Source organism: Anomalospiza imberbis, chromosome 3 (genome assembly GCF_031753505.1).
Source record: "Anomalospiza imberbis isolate Cuckoo-Finch-1a 21T00152 chromosome 3, ASM3175350v1, whole genome shotgun sequence".
NCBI lineage: Eukaryota > Metazoa > Chordata > Aves > Passeriformes > Viduidae > Anomalospiza > Anomalospiza imberbis.
Window position 1 is genome coordinate 64,825,380 of NC_089683.1, and position 22,343 is coordinate 64,847,722.

General features: G+C 40.5%; 1 protein-coding gene across 4 annotated transcripts; it reads left to right on the forward strand.

Annotated features, from left to right (window-relative positions):
* Positions 1–2,385: 2,385 nt before the first annotated feature.
* IL20RA (interleukin 20 receptor subunit alpha) lies at positions 2,386–21,694 on the forward strand. Of its 4 annotated transcripts, none has more exons than XM_068184817.1 (7): positions 2,386–2,473; positions 13,198–13,327; positions 15,545–15,723; positions 16,406–16,581; positions 17,193–17,337; positions 17,878–18,017; positions 20,497–21,694. In XM_068184817.1, the coding sequence occupies exons 1-7, from the start codon at positions 2,395–2,397 to the stop codon at positions 21,406–21,408; spliced, it is 1,761 nt and encodes a 586-aa protein (XP_068040918.1). In that variant the 5' UTR covers positions 2,386–2,394; the 3' UTR covers positions 21,409–21,694. The 4 variants fall into 4 exon arrangements, with proteins under 4 accessions (XP_068040918.1, XP_068040921.1, XP_068040919.1 ...); XM_068184820.1 differs by having other exon boundaries at positions 13,229–13,327; XM_068184818.1 differs by lacking the exon at positions 2,386–2,473 and adding an exon at positions 4,686–4,833.
* The last annotated feature ends 649 nt before the right edge of the window (positions 21,695–22,343 follow it).

Here is a 22,343-nt window from a genome sequence, read left to right on the forward strand (position 1 = left end):
ATCTTATCAGAAGGATTATCATCTCTTTCTCACACTTATTTGACAAAGGCAGAAGCTTATCCCAACACCATTTAAACATCCAGCTAAAAAGGAGAAAAAAATGAAAATGTCAAGGATTGGATTTGTTTCCATTTATGATACATAATCCTAAATGTTCTGACTTTTTCCATTGTACAGCTGAATTAACTCCTTGAACTCTTTTTTTATAGTAAAGAATAAATTCTTCACCCTATTCAAACTTTTAGCCACCTTGTACAGCAGTTAAATTCTACTCCTAACCACTCTCGTGTACAATCAGTCTGGAGTAAATTTGCAGAAGTTAAGGGCTATATGCAAATTTGCTGTAATGTAAATGAGAGAGATCCTGTCCTGCTAAAACGAGATTATTCTATCATTAATTTCTCATGTATATCTTTTATTTTAGACAAAAAAATACAGATGGAGAGGAAAAAGATCAAACTACAATGGAGACAAAGCTCCACTTTCTCTGCAGGCAGAGCTGATAGAAAATTGTATTGGCAGTGACAAATTCTGGCAGGAAAAGGGTATTAATTTTTCTCTTCAAGAAAAAAAAAAGAAAATGGAAAATCAGACACTGAAATTTAGGGGCTACTTTCACTCTTTATAATACTTATAAACTTCAGCCACTTGTGACAAAGTCTCCAGTCTAAAGCCAGGCTGCAGTCTTCCTAAGTCAAGTCAGCTGGGACATTTCCAAGAACAAGGGTAGAGGAATAAAAAAAAAACACAGGAAGGCCTCCTCTCCCCAAATCTGCTTAAAATGCTATTTATCCACAAGAGTGCAAGAAGTTTCAGCTGAATGCAGAAACACTTCCAGTTAGAGAAAGCAGTGTCATCTTTCATCAAAGTCTTTGTGAAAAATCTGGTCAAAATTTATTGACAGGAGAGACACCGTCCAGATGAGTACCTGAACTCACTATGGGTCCTCTCATCACTCGCTGTACGTATAGTTAAGGCCATGAGCAAGCAGGATTACTCGCCTTGTGACCATGGCTTTGAACTGGTGTTTTGTCTGTGGAGTCAGAATTGAGTCTAGAAACCTCATTTTCTCACCATACTTTCAGAGTGGGCCTCTGTATCCAGATGAAGGCGTTAAGTACCCCCTTCCTAACACAGACAGCCCAACAGGCAAAAAAGCAGGAATTGCAGGGAAGACACAGAGTGACAGCTAATTGGGAGAGAAGCCAGTGTAGAACACACAGAAACAGCAACTGGGGAGAAAGGTCCATCAGGAGCTTCACTGTAGTGCATGTGTCTATATGGATATACATATTTAAAATATATATTACCCTGTATATGTACCATGTACAGTTTCTCATCTTCTGCAAATTAGAATTAGATAAACAAGCAAGACAATAATTTCCAGACACAGCCTCCTGTTTTACCAGTCAACCTATGCTGACGGTCACTTCAGTGGATTGATCTGTAGCAGTTGTGTTGATACCTGGCTCTTGTTTGCAGGATACTCCATTTATACAGCAAGGCCTGAGGGAAGTGGCTGGTGATGAAAGGACCAAGAGAACAAAAACTGACAAAAGTTTGCCAAGATGGAGAAGGTAAACTTGAAGGGAACATAACAAGTGGGAGGACAGTGAATCAGGCCAGTTGGCAGGAAAGGAGCTGGCAGTGGTCCATCTAAGGGAAGAAGGGCTGATGTCTCAGCACCTTCAACTGCTAGAGCCTCCCCAAGCATTCAGTCTGTAGCATCCCACGAGCACAGCGCGCACACTTTCAGGTTCCCTCACCTCCTGCTCTCAGTGAGGGCTGCACTGAGCAGCTCCACGAGAGCTCTGTTTGCAGCAAAACATGTTATTTCTCATGAGTCCAGGAATGCTGAGGTGGGAACGTGCCTCTGCAGCCCCCTACTCCAGCCGGGGTCAGGTGGAACAGGATGCTCAGCTCCATCAGATGGATTTTGAGTATCTCCAAGAACGGAGACTCCATAGCCTTTTTCCATCTTCAAATACACAATTAAATGCGCAGTAGTGGGGGAAATCGTATCTTTGAACACTCAGTGATGTATCACTTTAACCTTCAGCTTCCTCTAAGAAAAAAAAAAAAGGGTGGTGTGCAAGAGCATCCCACTCACGTCTCAGGGTGGTTTCGAGGGAGAGTCATTCATTAGTGAAAGCACTGAGGGATGCAGGAGAAATCACGCGGCACCCTGGAGACAGTGTCGGGGCGGGACGACGCGGTCGCGGCAGCGTCACCGGGCGCTCGTCGGGTCTCGCAGCTCCCCCCGGCCCGTCCGCACGGCCCCGCGGGAGCGGCACCGCCCGACCGGCTCCTCTTCCCTCCTCCCACCTGCCCTGCCCTGCCCTGCCCGCCCCCTGCGCGGCGCGGGGCGCCCCTGGGCCGGGAGATGCGGCCCCGATGGGCGCCGGGCTGCTGGTGCTGTCGCTGCTGTCGCTGCTGCCGCTGCTGCTGCCGCCGAGCCCCGCGGCGCGCACAGGTGGGTGCCGGCGCTGCCCCCGCCTGCCGCGGCGGGACGCGCGGCCCTCCCGGGCTGGGAGTGCGAGCCGGGACTCCGCGCCGAGCTCTGCTCCCGCAGCCCCGCAGCGACGCTCGGGTGCTCTGTGCCGTCCGCCCGAGACAGCCGTGCATCTGGTGTTCGTGCTTTTGGCTGGAGGAGGAGAGCTGGGTGTTTCTGTAATGTTGCTTCATCTTTTCCTTTTCTCTGTAATTAAGTTGGAATGAAGCTTTTACGAAGCTCTGTATTGATTTTGCTGTCAGCTCTAAGTTCATAGCGTGCTCTTGAGATAGTTCTTATTATACCCATTTGGGTAATTCCCCAAATACCTTTGGTGTTTGTAGGTTCCTTTCTGTTTGACAGGCACCACCCTCAGGACTCTAACTGAGCTGCCAATAGCTAGATTAAAACAAAAGCCAGGGTGGGGTTTACTCAGCTCGTGGGTTACTGTCCTGAGTGGCTCCAAGTCCCGTCTCCCACCTGTTGACTGTATCATATGGTGGCAGCCACATATCCAAGCACGAGAGACAGAGGGAGCAAAAAAGGTGGCAGCTGGAGTGGGCTGTGGGAGCAGGATGCTACCCAGTGGAAATGAGTTTATAAACTGTAGCCTGGAACGTGTGTGCAGGGGGAGTCCCCTGCTGCTGTAAAACTCATATGTTATTTCTCTTTTTTTAATGTATCTCCTGTTAAAAAATGGAGCAAGGCATGGGAGGGATTAGCAGATCTTCTAAGAAACCTGCTTTGCCTCTGTGCTTTTGTTTTCTGCTGCAAGTGCTGCCTCCAAAACTCAATGCGTAAGGACAGAGTCTGCTCCTATTTAACTCCACAGCAAAACTTTCTGATCTTGTGAGAGCTGGAAGGTAGTGAGGAGGGTTCTTCACAACCTGAATGCCTTCAAGCTCCACTAAGTACTGTGTCCCAGTTAACTCTTTTGAAAAACTACTCCAATATGCATCAGTGATTTTGAGTTGCTTTCAGAGGTACTAATGCCAGCTTCTTTTTAAGTAACTGACCACATAATTTTCATCTTATTTTAGTCTGATGGTCATCAGTGCAAGTGTTGTGGAAAATCTGTACAATTGGCATTCAGTTACTCTTTTAAAAAAAAGCTTTAAAATGTGTTTACTACTGGTTTTGATTCCAAAGAAAGTTTAGAAAAATATCAAGGGGATTATGCTGCTTTTGTCTAGTGGCTGTTCAAGGCAGAGGGGAATCTGTTTGCACATTCCTGAGGCTTTACGTGGATGTGATTTCAGGGTTTTGTTGACAGTCAGCAATACTAGCAGGGAAGGGAGAGCTGTGCCTTTCACTGAAGGCTTAGAGCTTTCATTTTCATCTTTTTCAGCGTGAGACCATGAATGTTAGTAAATGTTAGCAGTATTTTGCTAATAACAGAGGAAATTATATGAAGTGTAGAACTGTCATAGCAGTGCTCATGTGCTTTCTCTGAAGTGAAGTAATAGGTAGAGGAGTCACTTGGGGGTACTTTGTTCCAACAGAAGAAACCAGGACCCAAGTGCCACATAAAGCAGTTTTACAGCAGGACTTTGCAGACTTGGATTCTTACATCTGAGGGGATCTGTCCTGTGCCTGTCTCCTTGGGATGTCTTGTCAAGTAATTTTCTGAACTCCTTAGCAGCAGCATTTAAACACTAAATTATAGCTTGACCTTTGCAAAACACCTTTTGTTTTCACTGTTATGTGTTAGTGGGCATGATTTTACTCTTACTGGATTACATCCAGTCTCTAACTGTTGCAGCAGTCTCTAACTGTTTTCAGGCCCTGCTGTCTATGAACTGTACCTAATAGACTATCTGAGAAACGGTAAAAATTTCACTTGTTGCAATTGGGGTTTTTAATGAATTGGTTTCACTCAACCATTTAAAAATCTGTACTGTAGAACAAATTAAAAAGTGCAGAAAATGTGAAACAAAATGGAAAAATATATTTTTAAATCAGTGGGTTCATGTTCAAACACATTCCTTTTTACCATGTCGGAGTGTTTAGCAATTTTTGTGAGAAACTGGTAAGGATGTGAAGGAACAGTCTGAATTTTCTAAGTGGTAGAATACTAGTTTATTAACTGTACAAGCTTCATCTTAAATCCTTCCTCTTGCTTTTATGGGAGGTTTCCCTAAACACATTCTTCTGCAGTTAGACAAACCTTGAAATCCTTGGCCCGTAGAGTCCAGTCTCTCTCTTGTAGATCCATATAGAAAAATGCACTTGCTACTACAGTGTATCCTTATTCTGAGGAAAGGGAAATGAGTCTTAATGTTGTACTGCAAAACTAGAAGCATTTTAATTTATTTAAGGCATATTTTACTATTTTCATTTAGGTAAGGTATGTGATTTTGAAGCAAATATCAAATTATTTCTGTTACTGTTTTTTCATCTGTATTGTGACACAGTCTTGGAAATTGATTTTTTCTGGATGAAGATGCCCTTGAAGATGTGCTTCATCAATGTATCTAGTGCAAGTACAGCTGGTCCAATGTTAAAATGCAAAAACCTGAAATGTATATAATGTAGACAAGGTTTTCTCAGTATAAACATTTTAATCTAACAGACCTGCTTATACTGGGTTGCAGTCCTTGCTAGCATACATCCAGCCTTAGATCCCACTGGAGCTGGTATGTGGCTATATCAACTACATTTCATATGATGCAACTTTGAAAGTTCCCCCTTTTTAATGTTTTCTAATAGCAGTGTAAATTGCTTGTTCTGCATTGACACACCTGATTTAATTTTACTTCATATTCCACTTTGTCATATTTTTACTAATAAATAGTAGTTTGAAAAGCAGCTTCAGGCCTCCCTTTAAGCAAATTTTGATGTGTTTTCTATAACAGTTACTAGAACTGTACTAGAATGTACAAAACATCTCCTTTGATGTTGTTCTGGGAAATACAAAATAAAAGGCTAGAGACAGAAAAAGCAGTGGGGAAAAAAATGTAAAATAGAATGATTTTTTGAACTCTTGGTTTGAAATGTTTGTGCATATAGTATTTTGAATAACCTAGTACATGTCTATATACTTTGCAGGATTGAAATACATGTGTGTTGGTGATAATCTGTGTGTTTACCAGAGAGAGCATAAAGCTTCAGTAATAAGAGTGGAAGTATATGGGGAGGGGTTGAGCTTGATTTTTTTTGTACTTCCTTGCTCTCTACTACTGTGAAGGAAAGAGGAGTAAATGTAACATAGAAATAAATAAAAATGGATATTGGCATAAGGAGAACTGCAGTATATGAAGGAGTGTCACGTTGATATAACTGAAAGGCTTATCCTTACCTTCTCATCTCCAGCTTCCAATCTCATGCCAGGCTATTCTAGACAACACTGCGATCTAGCCCTAGTACTTGGCTTTGTGTGTGATTCCTCAACTATACAAGTCCTTATTGCCTGATAATTAGACATGGAAATGGTTAAAGAAGGTAGTTCATTCCATAGAGGGTCTTCCAACACCATTGGGATTTGTGATTAAAGCCCAAAACTTAAGATGTGCATTGCAGTTCCTGTGCAAACACTCAGGTTCACCACTGTAGCTGATAACCATTCCTTTCCGTGGCTCTTGTTGTCTAGTGACCTTTATAGTCTTAATACCAAGAGCAAGTTGTTAGGATAACTCAAGTCATTTGTGTGTGTGTGTGTGTAATCCCTGTTTATGTTTGGTTTTATAGTTTTGGCTTGTAGAGATTTCTTCTGATAGAGTTATCCCCGAGAAGTCTTACTGATTATCTGCAAGTTAGAGAGAGAAAAGCCACGCTTTATGAAACAAACAAGAGCTCCTGTATTTTAAGAAGCTTAACTTTGTAAGAGACTGAATTTTGGAACTCAGGACTATCTCTAGGTAGAATTTAAAGTGACATACAGCTCTTTTCTTTGTACTTGGTGTGGCAGTAACTTGGGATATTGTTTAGAGGCACCATATCTCTCTTCAGTGTCATACCAATGGAGAGGTGGCCCAGGAGTTCTCTGCAAACAGTTCCTTTCCAGAGTCCTTGCCTGTGAGAGGTGAGGCATTACAAGCTTTCTGGGAGTGTTGGTCCTTCCTCTCAGATCTCAGGTGTAGAAGGTGTTCAATTTTCATCTTCTTAGGATTGCCTTTCCCTCATGAAGAAAAAGCAAGTGCTCATCCCCCATCGATGTTACATTCAGTCTCCTGTCCAAGGCAAAATGTGAATTCAGAATTGTGGATTTCACCAATTAAAATTGTTTTGACTCCCAAGAAAAGCAAAATCCCTTTTCTAGAAAAGTCATCAGTAGGTCACAGAGCAAAGAGCAACATCTATTAGGCAATAAATATATTGCTGTTAGTTCTAATTGGACTGTTGTTGCCTAATAGCAGTTAGTCAGTGCTGAACGATAAAAGCCAAACATAATTTTGGTTCAGTTTATATGCAAAAGATAGATATTTTATATAAAGATGGATTAGGAGTGTACCAAAATGTGATGTATGGCAATTTGGCTGGTAAGTGTCACAGAGTATCTTTTTTACAATATTTCAAATAGAAAGCTTAACTCTTGAATACTTTAAAAAACAAATGTAAAATGTCAGAGGTATTCTAACTAAGTTTGCATTTTCTTCACTGTTCAACATGATTGATCTAAGCAGTAATAAACTGGTAGTGCTAAACATGTTCAAGGTAGCAAAGAAAAACCTCAACATTAAACACTAAACAGGCAATTTTCAGTATTTCAAATAATTTCAAAACGTGTGTTTTAAAAAACAGCTATCATGTCATGGCATTGTGTCACCACTGGGCTTTTAAAATTAATGTAGTTATTTTTGACAAAAAATGGTTTTGTATGCCAAACTAAACAAATCATCTTTCCATTTTAAATTAAAAAACAAATCAAAAAACCCACACTGGAACCAACCAAATCAAACCAAGCACAAAACACCTCAGTCAGATTATAACTCTGAAAGCCTTGAAAGGGCTGTGACTAATTTTAGACAAGCCCACCTTGAATTTCACTCACCTTGTTTGCTTGTTTCAGGCCACTCAGAATTAATAGAAAACATACCTAAAATAACTTTCACCTGCTGGAGTGCATCAAGCAAAGGTGTTTGTAGCAGGGCATGGGGAAGATGGTGGGAGCTCTGCTCTTGTACTTCAAACTTCCAACACAGTGGGAAGAAAATTCAGTTTATTTTATTTCATACATGTTAGCAGAAAGAAATGGGTGTCAGCTGCCATGGTCTTCTCTAACAGTCTCCTAACAAGCATTCAGTGGACTGGGAAAACTTTCTCCTCCTTTCTAAGGCTGGCTATTTCTGGACTGAGTCTAAAATATCCTTTGACCAATATCCTCTTTAGAAGTGTTTTTGGTAAGTTAGGACATGGTTTGGATTAGTAACGGCAAGGCTTCACATGGAGGAGAAGAGCCTGTCAGGGCAAGCAACAGCTTCAGTCCCACTTCTGTATCTGCTGTTTTTCTGACTGTATTTCCACTCACACTTTGACAAAATTACCTCCTCAGGCTCACCTGTTTCCAATAGCAGCCTGCCCAATTCTTGAAAAACAAACCCCACGTGCCCCAGTCTCATCCTTCTCCCACCTTTCCCCTTCTCTTCCCTCAAGTTTTTCCCATCTGCTCCAACACCTGGTTTTCATGCAGTTTTGTTTGCCTTTCTGTCCCTGTCTTTCTTTCCCGTGCCCCCTCTGAACAGGCTGTGATGGGAGTGATGGGCTCCTCTTGTGGCAGAACAAAGAGTGTGCTTTGTGGTTAGCTCTCGAGTGCTGCTATGTCTTGAACAGGAAACCACCTCTGTGCTCCTCCCCACATTCCCACCAGTGCCGCTCAAGTCAGAGGGTTTCATTAACCTGACTTCACACCCTGCAACACGAGAGTTCCAGAGCCCCACCAGGAGAAAGGCAGCTGAGCTGTAATGGCTTCTACGTACCTCTCCTCATCATCCTCCTCCTCCTGCTCTTTCTTCTCTTCCTTGTTATTCGGTCTGCTGAGTTCAAGTCAAAAAGAATCTGCACAGAGAAAAGCTTTCAGAATTGCTTAAATTGTTGCTAAGATGATGAGTAAGTAATAAGTTTGTTAAACTGTATTCCTGGCTTTGCTGGGTTTGCCTTCCTCTATGTAACTTATGATCTCCAATTTCGGCTCAGTCCCCGTTTACCACTTGGTGCACTCCCTTGCATTCCTGCGTGGCCAGTGCTGACTTGTCTGGAGCTGAAGATGTGCCAGAAAGACAGCCCCAACACTCTGCTTGTGAGGAACACTGAACACGATGCTAAATGGACATTTGCTCTAAGCATGACCATTTTTATTTTTATGTTATACTTAGCCATGTGTTTGAGGGACTGTTTTTCACCAAGAACATAATAATCAAAACAGATGAGCTGGAGGAACAAAAGAGAGAAAAAATGCCTCAAAAAATGAAGCGCAACAGCACAGGAGGAGCAAACAAGACGTCGTAGGAATACGATGGAAGTCACCCAAAGCTGAACTGAATGACTTAAGAAAGAAGAGTGGCTTAGAGCATTCATTGCCAGAAGCAGTGCATCCTAGATTGATCCTTAATTGCTTGATGCTTCACTGGTGGGTCTAAGCTACGAGTGGGAAAACGTAAATCAGGAACTTAGCCTGTTTGAAAGGCTGTCCCCTCTCAGTGGTGTGTGAGGGTTCAATCCACGGCCTTGAAGCAGTACCTGCAAATGCTGAGGAACAGCTGCAGTGATACCCACAAATTCGGTACCCAGCACGAAGGTTTCCCTTCCATCAGAGGTGCTCCCAAGGGCCACTTTTGTATAAGAATATATGACCACAATATGAAGCCATATATATATGACCAATATATGAAGCCAAAGTCTCTGCCATTGTCAGAAAAGCAGTTCCTCTTTTGAATTCTGAGATGACTGTAGGGGGGGAGTTATTGGCTTTTACTGCTGTGAGTAGCACGACTGTTGCAGTAAGGCTCATCTTTCTATCTTAATGTTTTCCACATCACTCACTGTCTTAAATTGTATCCTACAGTTGTCTAGAAGTTTCTGTGATCTTCTTTGTTGCTGTATTTGGTTGGATAATTTGGTGTTTGCACCTCTGTGCTACGTCACAGTAAAATACAGCAGATGATCACTCCGCTTGAGAGGGCTACAGTAAAAAACAGTGGTCACACAGGAGGCACTTGGATACCAATAGATCAGCTTTCAGTGGGTCCTCCGCCTTCTCCCCACCCCAAAATTTTTGCCACTGCACAGAAAAAATAATATTTTCTGTATTTATATATTTTTATGCTTTGTAGCTGCTGGGTTACCCAACCGAAGTGCAAAGCTAAAAAATCTGTTTAGAGTCAGAGGACATGGGTAGTTGCACCTGTGTTTGTCCTGCAGCACTGCCATTAAGCACAGCTGTTTGTCACCAAGACAGGAAGGGGGACCTCCTAGCAGGGAAAACACAGATGCACTGAATGGGTAATAGTTGTAACATGGAATCTGTGTGTGTTTAGCCGTGCGTCTGTACGTATGTGTCTGTGCATGTGTGTAGATATATGTGGCTATAACCAGAACTGAGCTTTGAACAGTACTGACTTGAGCAAGGCATGTACTTGGCAGGGAGCTCTATGTGATTAAAACTGACCAGGTTTTTGAACCCGGCTGGTGATTTCATAAAGAGAAGATGAAGCACTAGCCATGCAGACTTTTACTCATGTGAATAACGTCACTGACGTCAGTGGGGTTTTTCACTCACATGCAAAGGTGTTTTCAGGCTAAGTCACATCTGTTTTGGAGAGTCTCACTGTAGATTATTCTAAGAACAGCTCCTTGTGGTAAAGTTTGCAAACCTGTATTTTTACTTATTTCCAGACCAGATGTCAGTCATGAAGATGTAAACAATGATATTACTCAAGGTTTGATTTACAGCCTTTCCAAAGACAGTAATAAGGGTTCCATTTTTTTCCATGCAATGAATTAATGAAGTGACTTAGCTGTACTGGAAAGTGAATGACAGCCATTGCTAGCACTGTGGCAGATTAAACCTAGCAAAACAACATGGGTGACTGATTTCTGCTCTTAGGCCAGTACAAACTGAAAATGCTCTATGTGACACCCATGCCATGAATCCTGATAAATGGAAATAAAATCAGAATATAACTGGATGTAATGTGTTTTGAGACTAGAAACTGAAAAGCTGAAGATAAGTTAAAAGACTGAAACATGCAGCTGTTGCATATACTTGAATCCTTTCCTGACTGATAACCATGGAACATTCAAGCTCTGTGTATGATCTGTTCTCTACACATGCCTTCTGATATTATCAATCACCAAACTGACATGAAGGAATTTATTCTTAACTCTTCTTGGAGACATAGGAGAGTATGGTAGTTTTATTCTTGTTTTACACATGCAGAATTGTGGTATAACTGACTCGCACAATTTATTGTAAGGGTGGGAGCTTTTTAGTAAAGGGGCAAAACCAGAAATAGAAACCAAATCTCTGTTGTTTCATCTAATGGAAATTTAACGGTTTCAGTCCCTTTGCCTTCCAAATCTCACTGAGCTTGGTTAGGTGGGAGCACACCAGCAGTGTTGTAATGCTTTAGATCTTGTAAAGATACAGCCTGTGGCTTCTGCATGCTGAGATTGGCTCCTCTGCTGCAGTCAGTGTTTCTGGTTTGAAACTTCATTTACCACAGCAGAAAAAACAGTGGGAGGAGGGATATTAAAATTAAAAAAAAAAAAACTTAAAATGTCAAAGAGCCTGTTTCACATGTTAATAGTTTAAAAATGTTTTAATGTAACAGCCAAACACATGACTCTTACTACTTTAAAATGTTCTTGAGGAATACAAATGTTTTAAAATAAGGGTAGACAAATGTGGAAAGCTACAGGCAAACAACTTTCTTAGCTCTCTTAGGGAGCTGCATCTTTACATTTGGATTCACTTAAAGCAATTGCAGAGGACATTTATTTTGGGGAAATGAAAACCTTTGATTTTCTAGATTCTGTATCTTCTATTTGGAAGCAAGTGTTGGAATAAGGCAAATTCCTGGAGAATCCCTTTTGCTGTATTTATATCCCCTGGCATCCTGGAACTTTTTTTTTATGTTGCTAACGAGTCTATAGTTTGAGCTCTTACAGACTGACTGTCATGGGACATTTCTGCATCCAAGTGTCAAGGAAATGGGACTTTCTACTTTTTGTAAATAGATAAGCTTGCCCTAAGGACTATACCTGACAAAACTTGTTCTCTGACTAGAAAATGGAAGCCACTGAACACTGTCTAAGGGCTAAAGATAAAAGAGAGCAGCATTAGAAATACCTTTGATGAACAGTGTTGTGATCTGAAGATACAGGTGAATGTATGTATGTATGCTCAGTACAGCATTACTGAGCAGCTAGAGGCTTAGAAAACCAAGAGTTTGCACTGAGACAGTTTGAAGTAATAGGTCTCCACAGAACTGCAAGGAGATTGTCTAATAAGTGTCTTGAAGAGAAAAAATCTTCTACTGTTTGGCTCAAAGACAGGAGTCTGCACATTAATCAGGAAAATGGTGGTGACTTTTGCTTACAAAAGCAACTATATGTTGCATATACAGAAGGATGAACACTATTGTTCTGGTAATAGCAAAATATACTATGAAAATACCCTAAGGTCTGCTTACAGAAGTTACAGCTCAAGAACTATTCATTTGAACAAGTTCATTTTATTTCCCACTAACTTTGCCTCATTTTGTTATATCAAGGACTAGAATTGCATTCCTGGAGGAGCAGATTAAAGGGTTTTCAAAAATCCTGAAAAACCACAGAGTTGCTTTTTCTCTTCCCTCTTATGCTCTTGTGGCTACATGCAATGGGGAGCTCCTTCCCAGAAGTGGCAGCTTCAGGGCTGGTCTCAGGGTTGCTCCTCCCAGAGCATGGCAGGAATAGCTGAGGCTTGAGTCATAACTTTGAATTTGAGATTCTTCCCCTGGGCCCACAGGCTTCATTTTGCAAGCAATTTAGCAATGTGGGCACCTTCATGACATTTATTAGATTACAGGTGGGTATCAGAAAGATCTGAAACTGTGTTCTTAGGATACTGAAATTTGCCTATTTATTAATTTCAAAAGCTGGTGCAATGAACAGCAAGTTAGATGAGTGACCTTACAGTAGATGTTTGCTTCTGACTTCGAGGAGAATCAAAAGGGATGGTCAAATGACACTGGGGCTATTGTGATCATCCAGTCCAATTCTCCAGAGTAAAGTCATACTTCAGTTTGTAAAGCTGTGTTTGCAGTACATTCTGTGTGTCTTTTTCTAAAATGCCTGGTTTGCCTTTTAAAAATCCACTCAGCTCCAAGAAGATTAAAGTAAAGTATTAAGGATATTCTTAAAATTTTCAATGTTAAATTTTTCTGATATTCAAATAGTGTTGCAATTTTAACAATGTGTGTCTCTTCTAGGCCAAGCTTTTCTAGTTTTAGCTTCCAGTCCCTGAATATTTCCATGCCTGTCATAAAGGGCAAAGCCATTTTTGCTAGAGAAAAAACACACTCGTAAAGGTGGAATGTGAGACTGCACTAGGTAGGGACATTTGTAAAAAAATTTATTTCCCACAGCCAAGCACATTACAGTTTGAATGCTAAAAACAGTAGAATTTATGGCCTTTTAAAAAACGTCTGTCTCTTTTGGCTACTTTGGGAGTGTATGCATATGTTGATTCTTAGTGCATGTTGTTCCTTTCTTATTTTCTTTCTCAGGAGAGTTGTATTGTTCTTTGCCTAACCCTAGGAATGTCCGTTTTGAATCTATAAATATGAAGAATGTCCTTCACTGGTCAGCACCAGAAGGCACAGGTGATGGAGTTGTCTACAAGGTGAAGTATGCAGTGTAAGTTGGCTTGTTTATTTTATCTCCCACTGAATTTTATTTTAGCATTTTAAATAATAATTTAAAAAGAAAACCCAACTTTATGCAAGGTGTTGCTGATATGAAGTAAAGAAAGAGCTAAAGTGTGAGCTAGACTTAGTGTGGTTTTTAACTTCTTCTTCTGGCACTGTTTACCTCACACCAATTTAAAAAATGGGTAAGGAGATGTTCTTCCTATGATAGAAGTGTAGGAACAACATTCTAATACTATGGAAGCTTTCAGAGGCATTCCTCCTAAAATGAGAGAGAAGAATAAAGAACAACTGTGCTGTGGACTGGTATCTGTCCTTATACATCCTCTGTACACACTTAAATGGATATGGAGATGTATGATTCAATCAGTATTAATAATACCCAGTGTGTCATTGCTCTTTACTGACAGACCCACTCCCCCAGATTTCTTCTGATCCAGCAAACTTCTCTAGGAGAAAATCCACCAATGTTACCAAGCATTGTACAAAAATACAAGTAATGTGGTTGGAATCAGGCCCTTACATTGTCAAGGTCTACACCTTAGTAGGGTATCAAGGAATTTGCATGAGAACCAGACTCCATTTCCTTTATTCCCACTGAGAGAGCACTGTGTCATTCTGAAGGGCAGTGATAGAAGTTTGGCTTCTAACGAGGTGTGGCACTGTTGTCACAGATTATGTAATGCTCCCGGTCTTTACCTCTAATATTTACACTTCCCTCAATCTAGGAACATTTTCAGAACAGTAAAATGAATACTGATCTCTAGAAGTTTCCTGTAACTTAAGAGTGGTCAGCAGTTACAGAGTGAATGATACGTGGTTTAGGAATGGTGTTCTCCAATTCAAAAGTTCTGCTCAAAAAACCATGGTGCCACTTGCTTCCCCTCCACCTCCAGCTGGAAGCACAAAAGGCAAAGATCACAGATGGAGGTAGGAACCATTTACTGGAAACAGCAATGAGATAAGACAATGAGCAGTGACAGCAGCAATATTAAGGATAAAAATGTACAAAAGAGAGAGTGCAGAGCTTGACCCGACTGCAGCCATGCCACCCAAACAGATCTCTCTGGTCAGGACCAGTGTTACCAACACTGATCCATCTACCATGCTCCCTGCATGGGAAAGGAACACCTTTCTTCTAGGAATGGAGAGAGAGTCCTTCTTCTGTGGCCCTGGCATTGATGAAAGATGGCATCGAATAGCATTAGGATTTTGGCCATGCCCACACAGCTCCAGGCTCCACCCCCTCATGGCTACTGCAAGTAATTAACCCTGTCCTTGGCAGAAACCAGGACTTGTATGGGAGGTAAAATGTTCAGAGAGAACTGACTGCACTGAATCTGAAAGACCAGCTGGTCCATGAATAGTCTGTAGCCATAGGTATGGCCATCTTTCACACTGCACACAAAAACAGTCAGGTGCCTCTACCCACCCAGGAGAGCAAGGCCTTGAGATAGGTGGAAAAATGCCGGTGAGTGATCCAGCAGAAGTTGTCACACGCCCTTACTAATTAGCAGCCAAAGGGGAAATTCTTAATGTGAATTATAGGAGCAGGAACTTCTGAGCAAGTCCAATCAGGAATTTTTCAAGGAAATCTTGGTTTGTTCTACCAGTGTATAAGAGCTGGTCAGTACTGAGGCATTGTTGGTAGCAGATATATGGCCTTTTTTCAATTAGAAGGGTTGTGAAGTTCATTGTGTTCCAGTTGAGTCTTTCTTTTAAACTAGAAAACAAGGCATCAGGCAGGAATGAGTAGTCTCCTGTCATTCATCTTGGAGACCCTGAGCATGATCTGTGTTGATACTTGAGGATTAGTCACTGACCATTCTGACTGAACTCTTTGTTTCCATATAAATAGTTATCCTGTCTCTGTTATTGTGTGTTTAGAATTTAAAATAGAGCTGTGGAGGAGAGATCTCTGGTCTGCACAGGCAAACCTTGACTTAGATTGGTATCACTAACATCCCAGTTAGTTTCATCTGGCTTCTTCTGGAGAGGGCCTCATCTAATTTATTTTTCATTTAGAACTTGTGGAAGTCTTGTGCTTCATCTCAGCTGAAGCTGTGATTCCTTGAAATTTCAGATTTCTGCTAAATATGGAAATTGTTTTATCAGCCATAGTAAAGCAGAGAAAATTGTATTATGAGGTGACTAATATAATGGAAATAGCTTTTATACAGCTCCTTTCTCTTTCTTTTCAATATAGATACGGTGTTGGCAAGTGGATTAGAAAGCCAGAATGCAGGAATATAAACAGAACATGGTGTGACCTCTCCAGTGAGACCTCTGACTACGAAGAACAATACTATGCAAGTGTTAAAGCATTCCTAAATGGGGCATGCTCTGACTGGATGGAGACCACACGATTCAACCCTCTAACAGACAGTAAGGAGAGCTAAGCACACAGCCAGATGTTCAATGGCCTTGATTAACAATGTGTGCTCAGACTGCACATGCCTTCACAGTGTATGATATTTTAGTTTTAGCACGAAGTTACATTTTTTTCAGTTGTTTCACATTTATTCTTATATTCTGCTTTTGACAGAAGTAATTCAAATAATAAAATTGGAATTTGGATAAATATATATCTATATAAAAATATATAGTCTGGTATATACTGAATTCTTTATAGTGCTATGGTAAAGCCTTACTCAAGGCAAATAAAATCTGTGACACATTCATAGTATAAATAACTCTGATTTTGAAAAGGCTTTATCAAACCAATCAGTAAGCATACTCTAGAGCCCAATGTTTCTTATCTGTGCCAGATAATCTAAGAACATACTGGTAATTCAGCCTATATTAGTAAATTGAGTTTCAAGGTTGTTTATCCTATAAAGTCCCAAGAATTCTTTGGCAAAATTCCAAGTCAGTGTTCACTCTCTCACTGTAAAGATCCTCTTAGTTATCTGATCAAATTTTCTTCCAATATAAATAAATTTTTCAAAGCTCTACTTAGACTCCCCCAGTCATTGCAAAAATTTAATATGATCAGTTTGATGAAACTGGTCAAACCAGTGTGCCTCTGCTGAATTTGATGGCTTTTTGTACATGTTCATTTTTCCAGCTAAAATAGATCCACCCATGGTAAGTCTATCTTCTACTGACAGATCTATTTCAATCATTTTGACTGCTCCTGAGAAGTGGAAGAGAAGTCCTGAGGAAGAATCCATATCTCTGCTTCAAGTGTATCCTGGCCTACAGTACAATGTGTCTGTCCTCAACAAAAAAACAAAGAAGCGGGTAAGCTTTGACAAGGCTGTGAAACTGCTCCTATTAAATCTGTGCTCCGTGCTTCTTGAAACGCCAAGATTAGCAAATATGCAGTCGACAAATGTGGATTGGTGGTTTGGTTGATTGTGTTTGTTTGGCTGGTTTGTTGAGGGTTTTTTCACAAAGGTGCAGGAAATATAGCAATAACTTTACTTTGGACTCCAGGGTCTACATAAATTCTGTTACCCTAAGGCTCCTGGCTTTTCTAGAACATACCAGTTTGAAATATTTTGTGGACCCACACCATGTGCCTGTCATGGGGGTGCATGTGAGGACAGGGCTGGAATGATGCTTTAGCTCTATTGCAACATCACCACAGGAATGTGGCCAGTAGTGACCTAAGGTCCTGCTGCATATGAAGCATGAGATTGTTCAGTGGTGGTACAAGAATCTTTGACTGGAAGAGAAAATAATCAGAGAGGATGTGACTTAACAAGTAACTTGAATGTTGCTTGCTTTTGGAGGAAAAGGATGCAGCTGGCAGCTTTTAGAGTATCAACCTTTCTAGAAAATGTGTATGCTCGTGACCTTTCTGTAGCTCAGGAGTTAAAGGGGGGAAAAATATTTTTAATGTCTTCCAGTGGTTCTTCTCCATCAGCAACAACACCTTGGTTGTGCCCTGGTTAGAACCTGGAACGGCTTATTGTGTCAGTGCACAGATACACGTCACCACACCAGTTTTGGACAGTGGCTTTTCCAAAGAACATTGCATTACTACATTGAAAGGTATGTGTGAGGTGGTAAATTTAAAATAAAAAGATGCAAGTTAGAAAAAATCATGGTGATTGAATTTTTGAGTTTTTTATGTATTTTGACAGTGATAATTAGCATGGTTTCTCCCTTCTCTGTGCACTTGTACCAATGAAAAAAAACTTTGCCTCTAATAAAGCATAGCTGGGACTGACTGGAAGGTACATCACTATCTCTGAAGAAAATTATCTGCATTCTTTGAGTTTTAGTGCATGGAGGATATTTTTTCTCCTTGAATGTGGTTTGGGAGTGGCAGAGCTGGGTCAATCTGAAGTTAGCAACAGGAGAACCTAAGGGAGATGGTGTTACTTCTTTATAGATTTTAATTTATCATTTATACAATAATAATAATTGCCCTGTAGCTCAAATATTTTTTTTTTCATTTCCTGCAAATTCCTTGTTTATCTAAAACATTTGCATTCTGTATCCAAAGTGCAGTGTGGTGAAGGCACATATTACTGTCTGCATACATTAAAAAGTTCCTTGTTACAATCAAAACTTTTGTTTTATTAACAGACAAAAGAGAAGATAAGACTATAACAATCACATTTGGATATATTATGCCTACCACACTGGCTCTCCTTTGTATTTCTGTGGTATGCTATTGGATGCACAAGTATATTCACATCCACAAACAAAAACATCCAACAAACCTGGTAAGTGTCTTCTGTTGCAGGAGGTCACTGCCAACCTTGGCACTCACAGCAGAGCTGTGTGTTTTCCAGGGTTCTAAGCAGGCTTGGAGGTAACTGTGGCTCGCTCCAAATAAAAGCTCTAGTTGCTACTGAGATCAAGAGAAGAAAACCACATTGAGGGTTATTAAATGCAAGAAAAACAGAGTAATAACTCAAGATTGCCATGATCAGAACAGAGCTATTGGTTTTGGAAGAGTCATTGCCTTAACAAGGTCTGAGGTGCACTGGGCAAGGTCTGTCAAGGTGTCAGAACTCTGTAAATTTATCTAAGATGAAACACTGTGTAAAGTAATTTGGACAAAAGTTATTAATTTGTTGAATTCAGAAACAAGAAGGGAAGATAATTAAGCAGTACAGAAACATGATGTTTTGTTGGACTATTACTGGGTATTACCAGATTTTTCCAATTAATTGTGATTGTGAAAGGTTTAACACATATGCATCATACAGATAATTTAGCCTGGATTTCAAGAAATGGTACTTTGAAATATTGTACCATTTCCTAACACCCAAAAATATATAAACAATCACATTCTGTTATTTAGACAGGCCAAATACACTTTCTGCAAAAAAATGTTCCCAAATTTCTTAGTGCTGCAAAGTTTGTCGATTTTTAGAAAGAATACATAAAGTCTAGGAAATGTTACTGGTTTCCAGCTCATGAGCTTAACAGAACTTTCTCACAGGTATCTTTAAGCAAGTTGCTCAGCCATAAACATGCAATTATAATAATGAATGAAGATTTCAATGTTAATCCAATCTGTGTGACACCGTGGGATGGGAGATACAAGGGAGTTGGTTTCAACATGCTCATCTTGCTGAAGAAGATTAGAGAAGTGGAGAGGTGACAGGAGAAATCTTCACAGGGGGACTGTGAGTTCAGAAGGGCTCAGAAGGATTGGAGCAGCCACTGCTGCAGTGTGTTCAGATGTGCACAGAAATACCTCCTGCACTTGAGGAGGCGCTGGTTGTATTACAGAACCGTGGAATCACGGAGTGGTTTGGGTTGGTAGGGGCCTTCAAAGGTATCTAGTTCTGACATGGGCAAGAACATCTGCCACTAGATCAGGTTGCTTAAAGCTCCATTCAACCTGACTTTGAGCACTTGTACTTGTACTTATGGGGCATCCACGGCTCCCTGGGAAACCTATTCCAGTGCCTCACCACACTCACCGTAAAGGATGTATTCCTTATATTCAGTCTAAATGAACCCTCTTTCATTTAAAACTATTGTCCCTTGTCACTACAAGCCCTAGTAAAAAGTCTGTTTCTGTCTTGTTCTTTATGTTTTGTTCCTGGGATGCAGGTCATGGTATGGGGAGATAGCTTCATCTCCTCTGGAGCTAACAGGACAGAGCTCTTTAAAATCCAAAAGCATGAAGGGCTACTTAGTGAAAAATTTCCTCTCAGTAGCAGACTAAACTCCTAAATCCAGGAGTTATTTTCTCTAAGTTGTAATTTGAATGTTGGGAATTTTTTTATGTTCATTGCACTTTTTAATGACCATCATGGAGCTTCAATTTTATTTCTCCACCTCTGGATTCAGTCAATGTTAAGGTAACAAATGGATATAGACCTGATATTTTAATGATGCTCTCTGGCTTTCCCAACATACAGACTGTCCCACATGTGCACCCTGTGTGGCTGGAGGGACATGGAATAAACTGTTTGGTCCAGCATTTCTGACCTGTGCAACCTTTCAGAATACTTGGTACATCCATTAGTGGTCTTAGTCTTCCATTCAAGCTTGAAAGCACTGAAATGCACCTTCTGGTGGTTTCTTCTGTTCACTCCACCAGTGCCCACACAGTTTTGATTCCTATCGAAAATTTTACCCATTTCAGAAAGATCCCTATGGTTTAATTTGATGATTTTGCGCAGATTCATAAAAGCAGCTTATGGCAGACTACACACTGCAGGCTCTGTACACTGTGCTTCAACTTGATGTGTAGCTCTCTCTCTGAAAGGAAACCTGGTATTATTTTATTCTCTGTAAGTTATACATTAACATGTTACCTGACACTGCTTGTGGGAACAGGTTGTGACTGCATTTTCTCTTCACTGGTTAAAAGGAGTGGAATAGATTCAGTATTTTGTGGTCCAAGAGCAAAGACTGATATTTTCTCCAAAGTCACATGAATTTATGCTGGTTTGGAAACACAACCTGTATTTGGCAGAATTGTTCTAACCATTATTTTGACATGGGGATGGTGGGGAAAGGGGTATGAAAACTGATCATAATATAGTTTTACTTTAGATAGAATAAAAAAAGGAGAGCATAGTGACACTCTTGACTGTTTATATGATGAACTTTCTTCTTCCCTAAGTTGAAATAACCTCCTAATAAGGTCTAACCTAGCATTATATTTTAAAAATATAAGGTAGTATAAGAAGGTGGTATTTTTATTATACTTCACTCAAAATATTACTTACTTTCTAGGTATGGCAGTGCACTGACAAATGCAAGGAATGGGTTTTCATACCAAGTGAAAAAATAGCGCTCAACCTTATCAATGTTAATGGGGACAACGGTGAGGAATCCAGACGTCTGTCAGAAAGGAAAAGTCCCCATTATAGCACTGTTTACAATGACACTGAAGGGAGGGATTTGCCTTCTGAACAAGTGCTGAAAGCAAGATATTTGCTTGATTTTTCACGTGAAGAGATTTCACTCAAAGAAGATACTTTAGTGGAAGGGAGCCAAACTGGAAACTGGGCATCTCTTGGCTGGTCTGGAACACAGAATACTTGGAGAGATAAAAATGCAGGGGTTGTAGAGTATGAGCATGATGTAAGGACTGAAGACTTCAGTCCTGGTCAGAAACTAGAAGAGAAATTTTCTGCCCCTGGGGGGCTACAGGGTGAGCCACAGGTTGCTTTGGGGGACTTGGTTGATATGGAAACAGGACAGCCATATTCCCCCCAGCTAGAGATACGGGTAGGAGACCTTTGTTTGGGACAGAAAACAGAGGAACTTAATTTGAAGGTGGTTGATGCAACAGATGAATTACCAAGTGAGACCCATATTGACTTCATGGACCTGGACACTGAAAAGTCTGGGCAGACATCCTATCATCAGCTGGAAGAAACCACACAGGGCCTCACAAAGAAAGATGTCCAGACCATATTACTTGATTGGGATCCTCACAGTGGAAGACTGTATGTTCCTACTTTGTCCAGTGTTGAAAATCAGGTGTGTGAAGGAGTATTCAAGTATGATGATCCTGACAAAGACGGAATTTTGCTCAGACTCTATGAGAGAGAGGTATCTGGTGGATCACCTCAGGACCAAGAAATGTATCTCTTGCAGTTCAAGGAACAATGGGGACTTCGTGTAGAAATGGAAGACTGAAAAGTCATTTTCTAAAATACTCAAAAATGCAAAATCTTGTTTATTTTGCTAAAGAGAGTGATAGACTCAGGGAAACAGACATGTCTTAATGTTTTGAAGTTTTTGGAACCATAACAGTTGAACAATATATTCATCATATGTTATTTCTAACAGTTCCCAGATGTGATGTAAATGATTATGACATCAATCATAAACCTCTTGTGTAAAATATGATTGTTATGAAGTTATACTATTTTTAAAAAAAATAATAAAAAAGAAAAAATATTTTAAAATAAATATTTTTACAAAGGATGCTCCCACCTTGCAATCCCTTACATTTCCAGCATTTGAAAGCAGTTACTTTTAGGGGAATAAAAACAACTAAACAAACCAAAAAAATGGGAAAAAATGTAGGGCAAAGGGGTTCATTTGGTTGTAATCTGGCTGGACCATGTCTTGCCCAGTCTTAGACACAGGCAGCTGAGAATCTGTCTGACTCATGCCCTGCAAATGTGTCCTCCTCTCCATGGCAGGAGCAGCTCAGAGGGAGAGGTGTGCCCCAGACACAGCATTGCTTCAAACACCCCACACTTGCTGTGCCACACGAAGGAAGTGTTCCTGCGGGCTGGCTTTTATTGCCTGGTGTCCTCATCAGCACTTCTGATGCAAGTTCACTTTTTCTTCATGTCATGTGATATTTAGGATAGCAACATTACAGGACATTCTAAAAATTAATTGCAAGGGCAGATGGCATTTTTCTTTTCAAAACTTGTCACTTTTTCACTTACTGAATCTTTTCCCTCACAGAACACCAAAAAACCTCACAGTAATGATTTGTTTGGTTTTCAACAGGATAAGCAAAAAGCAGAAAAATTCTGTACAGTTTTAAAATTTGTATCTTCCAAACTAGGACATGGTTAGGTGTTTTTTTAAAGAAAGACCTTTACCTAAATGCT

Bases quoted from the DNA above. Each gene is read 5' to 3' on its own strand.
- IL20RA (XM_068184817.1), top strand. From the start codon at position 2,395: ATGGGCGCCGGGCTGCTGGTGCTGTCGCTGCTGTCGCTGCTGCCGCTG. The intron at 2,474-13,197 runs GTGGGTGCCGGC...TTTCTTTCTCAG, and splicing joins GAGCCCCGCGGCGCGCACAG to GAGAGTTGTATTGTTCTTTG. The intron at 18,018-20,496 runs GTAAGTGTCTTC...CTTACTTTCTAG, and splicing joins AAAAACATCCAACAAACCTG to GTATGGCAGTGCACTGACAA.